General features: G+C 45.5%; 5 protein-coding genes across 5 annotated transcripts; 2 read left to right on the forward strand and 3 right to left on the reverse strand. All coding sequences in view use genetic code 12, as the record gives it.

Annotated features, from left to right (window-relative positions):
• Positions 1-500: 500 nt before the first annotated feature.
• Positions 501-3,017, reverse strand: CXQ87_001578 (uncharacterized protein; the record flags this gene model as incomplete). Its single annotated transcript, XM_025480113.1, has 1 exon — positions 501-3,017. One exon carries the CDS (start codon positions 3,015-3,017, stop codon positions 501-503), a length of 2,517 nt encoding a protein of 838 aa, XP_025334413.1.
• A 1,525-nt stretch (positions 3,018-4,542) lies between these two features.
• On the forward strand, positions 4,543-5,349 carry CXQ87_001579 (uncharacterized protein; the record flags this gene model as incomplete). Its single annotated transcript, XM_025480114.1, has 1 exon — positions 4,543-5,349. The coding sequence occupies one exon, from the start codon at positions 4,543-4,545 to the stop codon at positions 5,347-5,349; it is 807 nt and encodes a 268-aa protein (XP_025334414.1).
• A 34-nt stretch (positions 5,350-5,383) lies between these two features.
• On the reverse strand, positions 5,384-8,194 carry SEC21 (coatomer subunit gamma; the record flags this gene model as incomplete). The annotated part of the gene is made up of 1 exon (XM_025480115.1): positions 5,384-8,194. One exon carries the CDS (start codon positions 8,192-8,194, stop codon positions 5,384-5,386), a length of 2,811 nt encoding a protein of 936 aa, XP_025334415.1.
• A 1,802-nt stretch (positions 8,195-9,996) lies between these two features.
• MNN15 (putative alpha-1,3-mannosyltransferase) lies at positions 9,997-12,261 on the forward strand (the record flags this gene model as incomplete). Its single annotated transcript, XM_025480116.1, has 1 exon — positions 9,997-12,261. One exon carries the CDS (start codon positions 9,997-9,999, stop codon positions 12,259-12,261), a length of 2,265 nt encoding a protein of 754 aa, XP_025334416.1.
• Positions 12,262-12,339: 78 nt separating this feature from the next.
• On the reverse strand, positions 12,340-16,065 carry RPM2 (ribonuclease P; the record flags this gene model as incomplete). Its single annotated transcript, XM_025480117.1, has 4 exons — positions 12,340-13,672; positions 13,732-15,157; positions 15,193-15,338; positions 15,374-16,065. 4 exons carry the CDS (start codon positions 16,063-16,065, stop codon positions 12,340-12,342), a joined length of 3,597 nt encoding a protein of 1,198 aa, XP_025334417.1.
• Positions 16,066-16,214: the final 149 nt, after the last annotated feature.

A 16,214-nucleotide genomic window follows, 5' to 3' on the forward strand; every position in this document is an offset into this window, starting at 1 on the left:
GTAAACCTTTGATTCTTCGTAGCTGAAGTCATTTCAATTAGTTCCATCTTTTTGAGTTATTTATTCCATTCAACGGATCTGCCTTCGAAAGTCCGGTGAACTTTTTTGTGTGCAGCACTACCTGCTTAACATCGACTTCTCACGTCCTACATCCTCATCCTTCACCATGCTTTCTTTTCGTGTGGCCAGAAGCTTCCACGTGTCTACTGTGGCCCGGCAGTCTATCTGTCCCGCAGGCACAGTGCTTAATCTCAAAATCAGAAAATCGGGTGATGAGCCTGTGGCCTTGAAAGACGAAGAGTACCCTGACTGGCTCTGGGACTGCCTTGACAAGCCCAAGTTGGATAAACAGTTGAAGGATAACGACATTATGAAGTGGCGCAAGAAGCAGATCAACAAAGCCAACAACGCTAAAATCAAGAACAATAACTTTGTTTCTCAGATGTGATTTGCTTCCGCTCCAAAATCTGTACATAGAACCTATAATACATCATTTGCAATCACCAAGGGTTTTCATCGTTATCGCCCCAGTTCCGATGTACCAAGGACAGAGGAACTTGTACAGTTTTGAACAATTCATCTCCCTTGAACGACCGGGAGTTATCCACAGGAGGGCGTTCCTCCGTTCTATCGTCGCCGTTGCTCTCCTCCACAGGTTCCTCGTCTTCATTATCATCGCCATCAATCTCATCGTAGTCATAGGTGTCATTCATATTTGACTCCCTGTTCTTCGTGAGAATTTCATCGACATCATCCAACACTGTCACAGGCAAAGTTGGTTGGAATTTCTTAGCCCTCAAGGACTTGATACCTCCGAGACCAGCACCATATCTTACGATGAGCTCATTTAAGTTGGGCAACGCAATTCCAAAAATGAAGTTGGGATTAAGGTAAACGTAGAGCTCCTTCAGCAAGAAGGTACTTTGAGTCATATAATGCAAGAGACTGCGTTCGATCTGTTTCTCTCCATGTTCATTCATGAGGCGTTTGAGATACTGGAGAAGTGGTTTCGGAAGCTTAGTCTCCTCAACTTCATAACGGTAAAGCTTGTTGGCGACCTTGAACAATTGGTAGTAATTAAGCGTGTCGAAATGGTTTATGGTGTTTATGAGACTGTCTTCATCTTTGAGAGCAGACATACATTGCAACCATTGCAACAACTCTATAGTGGGCATCAATTGACTTTTACCAATATGATACAACGATCTGTAGTAGAAAGCGAGGCAGTGAGGATTCTTTGTGTCAGACGCACCTTCCGTTTGAGGGGTTTCATCGAGTAAATTGTGCAATTTTAATTGATGACCACCCTCCTCTGGTTTCAAAAGCTCGATTAAGCCACCTGCCTTCTCTGGTTTGTAGATGCTATAGTTGTGTGAACGCAACCAATCTTCCAAGGTGGAGATATTAAGACGAATCTGTATGGCTTTTGCACGAGAACAGTACTTGGAGTTGGCCACAAGACGATTAAATATGGTGGCATTGATGTAATAGAAAACCTGGGAGTAAGTTTGAAGCCTCAATAAAGGATCCACCTCATGCAATTTGAGAACATAGTCAAGAGCACCAAGCACTTGGACATATCTGAGTGGCGACGGCTTCATAAGCTCCTTCATAGTTGGAGGATAAAGCATTTCTAAAATGTCGTCGTAGGTACTAGGCTGGTCCTTCATGTTCGGCTTGTTTTTGAAGAAGTTCCAGTCCTTGGCATACAAGACAGATGAAACATCAACCAAGTTTGTGAACTTGAGCAAGCAGTCATCGACAAGTAAGTTGAGTCTCGAATTGATCGAGAAGGAGAGGGTGGCCACCAAGGACTGTGTGATGTTGACAAACTCCTGAAGGAACGCAGGATAGTCGTGGTATATGTTCGCCTTAGCAAAGTAGAAATGCAAAAATTGAATTGAAGAAAGCCAGTAACTCAATAGGACAATGTCGCCGGCACCAAGAGCAGCTGCTTTGTCTCCCTCTGCGATTGCCATATTGAAGACACCAGATTTTGTGTTGGTGACGGACCTCAATCTTGCAATAAAACACTCAAAAAGAAATTCCGTCAAATCCTTGCTATGGACCTTGTTGTGGGAGTATCTGACGAGTTGAAATACAATGGCAGCTGGCACCTTCGTGGAATGCTGAAATGAGGTATTATCCTTGCGCAAATTGAAAATGTAGTCAAGCAAAGATGGGATATCAGAGTCTGAAAACTTGATAAACTGCTCTGGTAGAAGTTTATCGTAGTCGTACTCAAGTGTTTGGACTAATTCCGTGTCCAAAGACAATTCAGCCTCCTCGTCCAATTCCTTTTCACGCACATTATCATCATCTTCATCCAAATCAAGCGCAAGCCCTGCGGTCTGCATTCTAATCTGATGTGTTAATGAGTCCATGTCGCTGGTGTCATGCTGGAAGGAGTCTGGTTCATATATGTCGCTGGTTCTATTCAGGCTTCGATTCAAAAGATTATGGCCCCGGAAAAACTCATACATTGGCAAGTCGTCGGTAGTTACCAAAGCAACGGCATCTTTGCCGTCGTTTTTGGGCAGAAGTTGCGGATCAGCCTGGTAGTCCAATAGGAGTTTTACCATCGGCAAGTTGCGCAAATGGACAGCCCACATGAGTGGTGAGTATCCAATTGGCGTGTCATCTGGAGTATCTGCATCGACATTGTGTGTTGACAAAAGTGACTCGGCAATCTCTTGATGGTCAAACGCAACGGCGAAGATCAAAGGAGTCACGCCCTCTTCTTGGGGGTATGTTTGCAGAACAACCTCGGGGTGCGCTTTAGCCACAGCTTCAACAGTAATCACGTCGCCTTCACAAACCGCAGAAAAGAATTGAAGTTCAGGGGACGTTGTGGGCTGATCACTCTCCTCCGTTGTTTGTTCTTTGTCCTGTGAGGCCTGGTCAAAGAGGGCTTTTTTGGTGTCCAAAAGACGGGACAAGAGCGGATCCGAGTAATTAAAAAGCGGTGGTGCAGCTCCTATTATCGTCGGGGTCACGCTGCTATTCCAGGGATCCATTGGTTGAAAAGAGTGTGGTAGCAGGCAATTAAGGTCCGGCTCGCTAAGAGCTAGTTGTTAAGTCACGTGCTGTATCACGTGCCTTTGAACTGTTGTGGAGCCTTCCTCTAGGCTTTCTCTTCGCCTGGATGACCCATGATACAAATTTTTCACGTAACCACTGCTTCCATTCTTAACCATGTGAGCCTCTGGTTTTGAAAATTCGGATTTGTGGGCTGCTTTTGCCAAGGTAGTCCGTCTTGGTCCATATCGACGACGACAAGGTTCTCCTTGTTTCAAGGGTGGATATCACGTAATAAGCTTACTTTGATTATGAAGGAATACATGAAGAATTTGAAGCAAAACGAGGGGCTGTCTGGCATACTCTCTTGACACCCTACCCAGCTTCGCAGCCAATTACTCGAGGGTACATCATATACATCGAAAAGTTACTATAAGAAGAAAGCTCCAACCATTTGGGTTTGTATTACCCGACATTGCATTAAGTAGACATTTATCAATCTGCGGTCAGACCTCAATCGACACCAAAATGCAATTACATGTCCGTATTCCTATGAATCATCAAATGTGTATGCCAGGGATTGGCGTTTTAATTAAGGATGTCAGGGCTACGGTGTCCATGTAAATTTAGCAATGTCTTGATTTTTAATCTTTCCTTCAAGTAACAGTTTGTACTTCCTACTCATATTCGCACAGATTTTTCAGTAGCTTCACTACCAAGAACCGGTTTAACCTAAATCGACGATTTGCGTAAATTTGAGTAAAACTTAAACAAAAACATCTTTCAACATACGCTGATGTTTGTCAATTATCAAGAATACCGCGAGATCAATGCACCGCCATTGTTCCTTTGCACTTCTCTTTGTAATCGCACATCGGGACACCCTTGTCGATATCCGTAAATTCGTTATCATACATCCCATGAAATTTTTTTAAGCACAGCCCAACGCTATATTTCATCTATATTCAAGTGACCGTGACATACTACCCAAAAGTCCTTTATCCAAAAGTAGGAGCATCTGCCCTCATCTATACCTTCCTCGCGTCCTGAGCATCAACATCTCAACCGCACACCTTCTTCTTTCTGGGCACCCAAAGTTGAAACTTCCTTCCCACAAATTTATTTGCAGATCCTTTTGTTTGGAGATTTAAGACGAAATCTGCAAAAGCCCGAGCCTGCTTTTCATATAAAGCGCTCCAGTCGGCCGCTCCAACCGAACTAGCCGTTGAGGCAGAAATACGCTACATTCTTTCGCTTCAAAGACCGCCACGCTTCGATCGCTATCTCAGCCTGGCAAACTGGTCACTACATTTGCCTCGCTGATCTTTTTTGTGGCCTGACGTTGGCATCATAAATACCCACGAAGGCTAAGACAATTCTTTTGACGAGTTTGTTCGAGAAACAAAAAAACCAGACTATCCCTTTCGAAAACAGCTCTCTCAAAGAAAGTGAACATTTAAGAGATTAATTCCTGGCCGCTTACTGCTTTCAACGGACTGGAAATTTCCACCAAAAAGCGTCAAAATGCCCCCTCGCTATACACGTCGTTTAGCACTTCTAGCGGTGATAGTTTTCATCGCTGTCGGTCTTTTTATTGTGGAACAACGCCCACAGCATCTGCTTGAAACACATAGATTTCCTTCCTTACACGATTTGGTCCATGACACGAGCACACCCTCAAATCAAGAAACACATAATGAGGAGCTCGATCCTTGCACAGTACTTTCTCCACAAAAGAACTTCATCGATTTACGTGGGCTATCAGTGATCGAAAACCACCATGGTCAGGATGTAAGACATCTTCTGTGGTCCTCTAGAGGATATGATCTGGGTCACAATTACACCATTGGAGTTTGCCTGGGTGCCATAAAGAGAAATCTCTTGGGCTCTGCCGACATCATCGACGGCCTAAACGCCTCCGAGGTCGGTGCGTACTATATCGAGCAGTCGCTGGGTAGATACATTCTGATGGGTCAGGTTTCCTCTAAACCAGTTTACAAGGGAAGAAAATTAACATTGACATATGAGAATGGCACCCAATGCAACGGTATGACCTTCAAAGACGGAACCCCACTCCGCAGAAGAACTATTCTTACTTTCACTTGCGACAGAGAAATGCTTACTAAAGCCCATGTCTCATACGTGGCATCTGTCGATGAATGTACTTACTTCTTTGAGGTACGTTCTCACTTGGCGTGTCCGACTGCAGCAAAAGCTGACAACCTCGCCGCCATTTGGATATTTATTCTCATATTGTTGGCCGCCTTGCTTGTGTACTTCTCTGGTGGAGTGCTCTACAAGGCCTTGAAACGCCGACCTCTGCATCTATAGACGTTTATTTCAGTAAAATATTTTTTCGGATCAATCACTCCACACCATTGGCAACCACCGCGGCAAAGCCAGGGGTCTCGCCCTTGACTTGCAACTTGGCCACCACTTTTCCTCCAGTTTGAGCAAGTCTCACCAGGGCGCCAACTTTGCCGCCCCACAAGTCCTTACCCAACAACTTCAACACATGCGACGTCAGGTCCGCAGGAACGTAGTCGGAGCCGTCCAACGGCATCGCGTTCAATGTCTTTCTCAACTTGCTCACTGCGTTCTCCAAATTGCTCACTCCACCAATAGTCACAACACTACCCTCAGTCTCAGGTAATTGGTCGAAGATTGTCGTGAAGTTTGAGTTGTACATAGGCAGGATGAAATCACCAGAAGTGATCTCCAAATCGTCAATCTGGTATTCATCCTCAATGCCTTCATCAGCAGGATCGATGTTACCTTCTTCATCCACAGTATCCTTGGATGTGTAGACAAGTGTGTTGCCGAAAGCAGCGAGAAGATCGTCGTCACCAATGGCCGGCGTCGTGAGCGACACATAAACGCTACCAGTTTGTTCTGGCTTCAACTCCGCCAAAGGAATTGTGAACTCCTCTTGGTATAACTCATTGTCAGCCTGTGTCACAACCGACACATCTTGCAAAACCAACGATGACAACGTGTTGGTGACGTCGAACTGCAACACAAGCTTTTGTGTTTCGACGAAGAAGTGCTTCACAACTGTCACCACGAATTCGTTTTCTCTGTCGGTCAAGTATGTGGCTGTGGCTGACGATTTTGTCAACTTGCCGTGGTCGGCAAACTCTGGAATAGCGGACAAGCTGGCGGCATACTCCTGTTGCTTCAAGTATTCGTTAGCATTGTCGTCGCCACCTTGCGCCTCATCCTTGGCCTTTGAAGGCGTGGACTTATCGGACTCGACTTCAGCACCATCACTCTTCTCCAACTTCTTGATCTTAGAGTTGTACTCCAAGGACTTCTGCTCCTCCTTTGTGAGCGAAGGCACTTCGGAGACGTCGAACTTGTGACCAAAGTTGCCCTCGTCATTCAAATAGTGGGTCAATTTGCTTTCCAACGCAGCCAAATTGAAACTGGACTCAGCAACTATCAATTGAGGGCGTTTGCTGTCGATGAAGCTCAACGACAATGAAGCACGGTCTCTGACCTCATCATCAACATCGTTCAAGCACCGGCTCAATAAGATTTTGACGTTCTTGGCGACGGTCTCGTCACACTGCGCAGCAAACTTGGATAAGGCAATTACAGCAGACGATCTGACGATGGAATTCTCCAACACCAATCTGTTGTAGATGTGTCTGATGTAATAGGAAGGATTAGTGGTGGTAGGGCCCTCGTCACCCAACAAGTGCAAAATACGAACAGACAACTCTGTGTATTCACAGTCCTCGATGAACTCACACAAGTTGACCAATATGAGCTGTTTAGCAGCCTTGTCGGACAAGAACTTGATCAAGTCAAATAATGCGTCGACGATACTAGACTTCAATTGCAAAGTGCCGTCATCTCTCAACAAATCTGAAAGGAACGACACTAGCTTCTTGTGTTTAGATGGGAATTTAAGAGCCAAGTTCTCAATAGCCTCGATGATTGTAATTTTGAAGTCCTCTGTGATCTCGTCCATCATAGAAGTCATCTTAGATATCAAACGGTCAACATTTTCGGAGCTGGATGCAGATGCAGATTCAACAGTTCCCACACCCAAGGTCTTCAACAAGGTTGTTATAGCCAATGTGGAGACAGATCTGTTACTGTCATTAATCAAGGCTTCCAACTCCAAGTTGACGACCATGATCTTCTCAGGGTGTTTCACAGAGATCTTATTGATTAATCTGACAGCAGCAAAGCGGGTGGCGGTTCTTGGCACGCTCAACAATTTCTGTAGCGTGAGGATGATGTTCATGAAGTCGTCCTCCTTGATGAGGTGCTGCAAGCCAATCAAGGTCTTACAGGCCTCCAATTCGACCATATCGGACTTGTGCTTCAAGAAGCCGGCCAAGATTGGATGCAAATGGGTAATGAGGGACTCATCGTCCAACAAGACCTTGTTGATGTAGCGGATAAGCTGGATGATAGACAAAGAATTCTTGAGTGCAGAGCCCTCAGCCAAGCTGGTGATAAGCTTCATCAATGACATCTTGTCGTGATTTCTCAATTGGTACAACAAGCCCAAAGCATGGTACTGGTACATGTAGGAGTTGGAGGGCAAGTTGGTGGTGGAAGCACCGTAGTACTCGTGCAACTGAAACTGGTCTGGGGGAAACAGCTTGTACGACTGCACGGTTTCCAAAGTCTCGTTGGTGAAACGTTTGACCACATCCTTGGCAATTGGCAATAAGTTGTAGGACGAGATCAAAGCGGCCGATGAAACAATGGGGTTCTTGTCGACCAAACAATTGCGGAACAAACGTTCAGACGCGGAGACGGTGGTAGGGTCCAACACCTTGGAAAGCGTTCTGATAGCGTTGGGTTTGTAAATCAACAGCCCCAGCTGGATGTCTTTCATGATGGAGGAGGTGACCATCAAAATATCTTGCGAGGTTGCGGAAAGCTCCTTGATGGTCAAGTACACCAATTGACGCAAAGACAGGTTTTTGTGCTGGAACAACTTGGAGATGGAGAAAAACAAAGTGGTGGACTCCTGCAGTGGGAACAGCTCTCCCTGGTAGATCAACCTCAAGAGCTTGGCCAACAACTGACGGCATTTTTTGGCGTCCACAGGCAGGGCATTGAACTGCTGCAAACACTCCTGAAACACCGCCATCTTATCTGGCACGGCAGCCAGAGAGTACGGGTCCTGGGCCTTGTAAGACAGGACAGACATGAAGAGGTTGTTGGAGGAGGTTGTTTTTTGGTAAAACGTGTACGCATTGAGCGAGGCACACAGGTCACGTGACCGTGGTTGTTGGAAAACACCCATTGAAAGTTGTAGCTGTTCGATGGGCGGAGTGGTGAAAGGGCAAGAAGAAATTAGAGAATTTCGTTCTTTTTTTCGGAATTTCAAGTGTGCTGGCAATGGTGGTTATGGTGATACTGGGTAAGATGGTGAAGCATGTGCAGGTCGCCCAGTGGGTAGAGTTGGAGACAAGAATACCATTGTAACGGGGCACAAGTGGAAATTTGGGAGTTAAGCAGCCGATTGTGTTCGAGTTGATTTCTGCAATTCAGTGGTGGTTTCTTGTATGGAGACGGCTACAAACGTGGTACTTGCCATATACTGAGAAAGTTTCGTTAATGTGGTTGAAGGGTTAACGAGACGGCCCGTTCTCGTCAAATGGCGTTCCGTTTTCTTCAGTTATGGAATAAAGAGCCCGAATTTTATCAACAGAGATTTTGGCGGATAATCGGAGTTGATACATGGCTGCAAACTGGAGGTAGATCGTCGTAAGCAGATTACAAGCATGGAGGAAATCAAATGGAAGCATGAATTGACTTCAAAAGGACATCAGAAGCCAAGAATGAAGTCCAAAGAGGCTGATTTTTTCTTCTGGGAAGATAGAGTTTGATCTTGGATGTAATTTGTCTGAGTAATGCATCAGAAGGGACGACAGAGGCTCAAGCACAAGTTTTCCACTAGAGGAAAAGTTGCATTAGAGGACAAGCCTTAGAATTGAGGTCATTGAAAAACAGGGGTGAAGATTTACCTGAAAAGAGGAACTTCTTTGTCAAGCTTACAGATCAATGAAGTTCGATGAAACCGAAACTGGGGATACAGCGAAAGAGATACGAGCCTTTAGAATTGACGAATGTATCGTCAATGGATTCGTTACTAGACCTCCATGATCAGTTTCCTTCCAACTTATACTCAGAGAAGGGTCAAACCAAGCCAAAGGTTTTCTTCAAAACCCAACGACGCGAGGGTAGCGTCTATCACATCGCCAAAAACAATTTTGCTGTTCGGCTATTTTGAAAAGCACCAGGAAGTACTATCTAATGTCACCAGAGATGGACCCTGCGACACCGAGAAACTCACCAAGATCACCACAAGTGTTGATAATTGCCTGATTAGGTAACTACCAAGACTCGCCCGTCCTCGACATATTTTCTTGCAAAGCACTCTGTGCACAATGGCAATCAGGGACGCTTGAGTGATTTCTGCAAATCAACCCAAATGTCCGGAAAAAACGGACCCCTATGATAACACTCAATGGCGGTGACGCGAGAAGATGGCGCAGCCGGCCAGGAACGGAACACAACAATCCAGGCGCCGAGGCTGCCTAGGGTAGCCATTATTGTGCGAGCAAAGCCGCTGATTGCCGAGAAGTTTAAGCATCCTAGGCTAAGCAATACTAAGAGCGTCGGGACTCTGCCAATGTCGCAGCCATTTAGGCGCCACTGCGGCGAGGTTCGAGGGACAAGGGTTTCTTTTTGTCTTTCATGGAAACGTTAATAACGTGACGAATACTTGATTTGATACTTCCTTTGAAATTCCATAAGCATGGGTAGCTTCCCCACGCCTTTGCATCAAATAATGTCGCCTCTTGAGAGCTCTCTCAAGCAATGCAGGTGCTGCAACCCTTGACACAAGATGTCGCGCATGTCGGGGTGGCTGCACAGCCCATTCTACATAAACTTTTTCTATATAACCCCTGATCCAATGGCGAACGGTTTTTCCAAGGCATCCAGATGAAATCGCCCTTTGCCTTTTCGGGCCGGCTCCACAAACGAGGCCTTTGTTTGGTGACCGTGCTTTGCATATTGACCTTGGTCTCATACCACTTTGTCGACTTTTCCGTGGTGACCCAGGATACCAAGATCGACTACTCCGAAACCGGGTTCGGTATCAATGATTACAACGTTCGAGAACTACTCCACTACCCAAAGTATAAATACTCCTTGACCGAAAACTTTCAAAAACACGTCGGTGATTGGGACGCCTTTGTCCAGAAACCTCAAGCTGAAAAATGTGGCCAGTTCTTCCGGTTTTTAGAGAAGGAACAGCCCGACTGGGAGCTACCCACGTTATACCAAGAGACCTATGACAAGAGCTGTGTACTGAAGGGCCTGTTCTTCCGCCATGCCTATGACGCAGTCAAGAAGGAGAAGAAGAGAACCGGACGTCCTGATTTTGAGACAATCACCGATCAAGAGCTAGAGGAGATCAATGATTACTTCAATGAGAGAGTCAATGTGACTTACACGCAAGAAACCCGCATGGCTGACCTCATGACAGTCGTCAGACTTTACGGAAATTGTTACTTTGGCAACGAAGTGTCAGACCCAGATCCAGACATTCAAGGCCATTGGGCCAGGCGAATGACGCCGTTTTTCCACGACCAGCTCCCGGTTTTCGAGACTCCCGACGGTGCAATTCTCGAAAATCACTTCCCCGGAGCACGAAGCTATAAACCAAACGACACCCTCCTTCAGTATTACCACGAGAATATGAAAGGAAAAGGCATTGTTATTTCAGCAGCAACCCGCTACACTAAGGATATCACTCGCTTGATCAGAGTTCTCAGGGCACTCAACAACAAGCTTCCAATTCAAATAGTGTACCGAGGAGACTTGCTGAGCCGATCGAAGAAAACGCTTTGGGCAGCTGCCGTGGCTTCTAAAGAAGACTTTCTTAGTGACCGCTTCACAGACCAAAAGCTCCTCCATAAAGTCATCCCTGAGATTGACTTGTCCGACCCGGAAAAGTTCGGCTCTGACTATCCGATCCAGCACCTTACATTTGTCAACATCGAAAGACCCATGAAGGGCCAGGGAAAGCACGTTTTCTCGGGCTACAACAACAAATTGTTAGCGTTGATGTTCAACTCTTTTGAGGAGGTGATGTTGGTGGATGCTGACGCTGTGCCGTTGGAAGAGCCGCTTTCGTTGTTCCAATCGCCTGAATTCCAAGAAACTGGTGCTTACTTCTTCAGAGACCGCCTGCTTCGAGACAGTAACGACTGGATCGAAACAAACTACTTTTCCAAGCTCATGCCTCACCAGCACAGCACGCTTGACCTTGGTCTTGGTATCAAGCCAGTGACTGACTACACCATGGACATTCCTTACATGAGAGGATGGAGACACACCCAGGAAGCTGGGATCGTTCTCTTCCACCGCAAGAAACACTACACCGCTAATTTGATCTTGCTTCCCTTGGCACTCTGGGGCGAACCCATCAAGCTGTCCATCTGGGGCGATAAAGAAATGTACTGGATGGCCATGGCCATGGCTGGTGATGAACACTATCTGTGGAGTAAATATGATGCAGCCAGTGTGGGCGAACTTACAACGGATCTGTTTCGGAAGTTGTACAATGCCCTGGCGGCTCTGGAAGTGTGTCTGACCCATCCTGGCCACATGCTGTCTTCTGGACGAATTTTGTGGATTAACCTGGGTTTCTCGTTTTGCAAGAAAAATGGATACAGCAGAGACGAGCGCCGCTTCCCCTTCTCGACCTTTGAGGATAAAGAAGTCTTGAAAGATTTGTATCAAGCACCTCTCCGTGTTCGAGATGCTGTCGTGCCTCCAGGGATGCCGCCATTACGGCCTCGAGGAAGCCCGGTGGATCTCACCGTGGAAGTGAATTACAAACTCGAGCTGAAAAACCGCAAAAAGGACGTCGATCAGATAGACGACGTGGAGCAAATTGGCGAGTATGAGCCTCAGAAGGGCTGGGTCAAGTCTCATTGTTGCACAGACTACTACTACTGTGCTTATAGTGCGATCGAGAACTACGACAACTCAGGAACTATAGACAATTCCGGATCCGTATTTTCTTTTGGCGACGAGGATCGGAAGCGTTACGACTTTTTAGGTAAGGTATGGATCACGTGGACCCATAACTTCCGAACTTTGGAGGTAACCATGCCGCCTTTAAGTGATTATCCAACTTACGAAGGGGCTACACCATACACCCTGGATAGCCTGGACTCTATCCAAAAACTAGACTAAAACCTACTTCACTTCACTTTGCATTAGTATCGTTGATTCGTTGCATTAATAAATATCATTCCGTCATTCTATGCTGTTCTATGCTTGTGCTAGCCTTGCTAAGTTGATTTTGTCACCCACCCTTTGCAAAGCCGACTCAAACTCTTTCTTGAGCACGCTGGCTTCGTGGGCCGACGTGACCCGAATTTGCATGAAGTAGAGGTTGACAATCGACGCTGTCTCTCCTCGGTTAACAAACTTATTGACAAGAACGTTCAACAAGTCACGAGCGTCCATGAGTCCGAGGAGACGAATCACACTAACAAGGTGATCCACCGCCAACTCCTTCAAGCGCATCGTCTTGCAAAGTCTGATAGCAGCTTCAAACTTAGCTCGGATCGCACGCGAGTCCGTGGTTAGTCCCGACGCAGCAGTCAAGTGCTCAACCATGCTTTCAAAAATTGCACCTGCGGTGCGCAGAAACTTCGAGTTCAGCTCGAAAAGTTTGTTCATACCACCCACATCATGCTGAGAGAGAAGACTGATTGCAAATGTGGCCACATTTTGGTCGGTGCTGTCTTGCTTAGTAGGAGTTTCTCCTGTCATCTGCATCATGAAATTGGCAAACTTCACCCGTTCGTTTAAAACCACTGACCGCTTCGCCAATTCGCCAAAACGGTCCACGACGATAGCGTAATTACCTCTAGATATATAGAAGTCGACCACTATCTTCAATAGTTCATTTGATTCCATCAAATGTTTGTTTCCTTCTCTATCCGAGAAGAAAGTTTTCATTATAGCCATCACCTCGTTATCATTGTTCAAAGCGATGTGGCACGTAAGAATGGAGGCCAAAAAATTGATATCCCCCTCTGTCGTAAGGCTGAGCTTCTTGATACGTTCATGCGATACAATATTCACAACTTCTTTCAGCTTGCCAATGCTTGAAAGCTTGAACATAAACTTGGATGCCCACTCATTGTTGTCACAGCCTTCAAGAAGCCTTTGAAAAGCACCTTCGAAGATGCTCAAGAAATATGAATTGTTAGTGTCTTGAGAAAATGATGCAAAAGCATCCAACACACGGCCATTCTCAAGCGCTCCGCTCTCATCCCCCTTGAGTAAGCTTTTGAAAACTTCGATATTCACCTTCTCATGACCTAAGGAGATGAGGGAGCATAACAAGGCATGTTTTTCGTTCACCTCCAAAGACAGACCTAGAAGTCTCGCGACAAACTCCTCAATCTTCATTCCCCTGTCTTTGCATAAATTGTCCACCACATAATTCCTGTTGATGATGAGTTTCCAGGTGAGGGCATTGAAGTTGAAACCTGCCTTGAAAGCACCTTCAAAATTCTCCACACCTTTCAGATAATTGATGGCGAGAATATGTGAATAGTCCATCAAGATCACCGCTTTACTCAGCCCACTGCTGGGGCAACGATTCCGAGAATCTCACAAGAATCCCTTATTTCATTGGTCATTGTTAACGCAGTTGATGACGCAATCAAGAGAGTGAATGAGTTTATCAAATTGTGTTTGAATTGAAGGAGCTCTTCCGAAAGCTGCAAATAGTGGTTCTCAGTGTCTTCAAATTCTTTCAAAAGGTGCGCTTGGTATTGCAAAATTCTCAGCTTCGCCTCAGATGACACTTCTCTCGAGCCCGCGATGTTAACAAGGTACGTCATTATAGTCATAAGTCCATAAATGTTGTCCTTGGAGAGATCAAACTTAGCGAATGAATCATTCACCATCTTCGAGTTGATCAATCTCTCAAAATTGAAATCCGAAACAATGTTAACCAAGTAGGGCAAGTGCTCACTGACAAAAGCATTCAAGATACTTGAATCATGGCTATACTGAGCTGCCTGTTGTTCTAAAAGTGTCCAACAAAGATGAATGTACTCGCCATTACCCGAAAGCTGCGCTGTATTGATAAGAAACAATACCAATTTTTTTGAAACGTTCCAATCACTTATCAAATGATCCTTCGCAAGTATCTCCTTCATCAAGCGGTGTGCTTTGCTATAATCGCCTAAATCAATGCTCAACGTCAACAAATACTCCCTGCAATTCGCAAACTTCTTGGGATATATCGTTGCGTCATACATATTGTTCTGATAATCAGATCTAATCGCCACCTTTTCGTATAAGTTCCAGATGATACTGTAAACGTCCTTTTGTTGCTTCAGTATTGTTTGGTCACTCGAGGCACGTCTCTGCATTTCTAACATGGAATACTCATTGATGAAAAGGGCGATAAGCTTATTGTAAAGCTGAGTGGAGAACTCCGGAAGGTAAGGAACATCGTTAAACTTGTTCATTAGGTTGTAAGCCTTGTGTAAGTCGCCTGCTTTGCCGCTTGATGTGATGGCCTCGAGGTAGACGGAGATGAGAGCAGAAACTTTCTGCTTAGCAACCACAATGTTTTTATCGGATGCTTGCAAGGATGACTTGTAGTCAACCAATATGTCATCTAAAAACTTTGTCGCCAAGGACAAGTTGCCGTTGGCTATCAAAGCCAGTAGAAGAGCCGAGTAAACATTGTACTCATAGCTCATTAGTTCCGGACAGGCTTGAGCGTTGCTTTTGAAATCCTCAAAAACGGAGATGAGGTAGTGGTGAATGTCTTGTGGGCTCAGATTGGGCATACCCAAGGAGGCGAAGTGCTGGGACAACTCGATGAGACCAACATAAAAAGAGCCTGCACCAGTTACTGTCGTCCTATGTTCCAAAATTTTTTCGACGAGATCGACTGTCAAGAGCTCTGGAAAACTAGTCATAGCAGTGACCATATGGGGAAGTATGGAAGAAAGTGCAAGATTCAGACAGTCCTTTAATGAAAGGAAAAGGTCAGTACCTACCTGGCCAAATTCTTTCGCTTTTGTCTCAAATTCTTGATAAATGTGATGTGCGACTGAGGGGAGCGGCCGGCGCTGACTGTTTCGACACAACCTTCGAATATTCCTTTCAAGACGAGATCGTAAGTTGTACTGTCGGGTCTCAAAGGTGTGCTTGAACAAAGGTGAAGAATATCCTGATAGACGGTAAGGAGATTCGTGAGTTTTGACTCGATGGAAGCAAGAGAGGTCTTGTCGCTGTCAAGTGCTCGAGACAAAATAGATTCAAGGACAATGTTGTAAAGCTCAATGGTGGGGAGGGAATATCGTTCCGTTTGAGAGCCTGGTATAATGGATATATGATGTCAAGGTCCTCGGGAGATGCATGGGAGTTGTATACTTTCGTGATTTCGTCACATTGAGACTTGCGGAAGGACTCCGCGAATGGCACTTCTTCGCCACCGAACTCTTCCACAACCTCCTCAATTTTAGGTTGTGACAATGGAGTAATTTTGAGAGGCTCTGGCTCCTTCTCAGTGGCAGATGTGGTGAATGACCTCACGAAATACTGCTGCTGCAGCAAGTGTTTGGGTTTCACCAATGCCCAAGATGACAAGAACTCCTTCGATACTGTCTTTAGGTGATCAATGTGACTGTAAACCTCTTCTTTGACTTTACTTATGACGAAATATGGAATGGGGATTGACAGCAGTGATCCCGAGGGGAACACCATTAAGACATGGGAACCACTGTCATGGAGGCCGTTCTTCTCTTCTCGTCTCAATTCATGGTTAAAAATTGTGAAGTAGATGCCATAGTGGCCATTTGAAATAGACAAGAATTTGTGGTTCGAAGGATGGGGATCTTCGGAACGCCAGCGTCTAGTATGGTTTCGCTGAAATTTAGTCACAGCATTATTGTTCAAGTAGGGAAGGGAAGACTGGAAGAACTGGATTCTCCCCAGCTCCCTTAATTTGAATGACATGGCAAGACAGAGCTTTAATGCCTTTGTGTGGGGAATCTGCTATCAGTGTAGCTGTTTTGAAAGAACGGTATTTAATTTGCAGGGAAAAAAATGAGTTCGTATTGTATGGAACGATCTCGCAAATAACGGCAAATGGATTTTTATTCTAC

The sequence above is a fragment of the Candidozyma duobushaemuli genome (genome assembly GCF_002926085.2).
Source record: "Candidozyma duobushaemuli strain B09383 chromosome Unknown B_B09383, whole genome shotgun sequence".
Classification (NCBI taxonomy): domain Eukaryota; kingdom Fungi; phylum Ascomycota; class Pichiomycetes; order Serinales; family Metschnikowiaceae; genus Candidozyma; species Candidozyma duobushaemuli.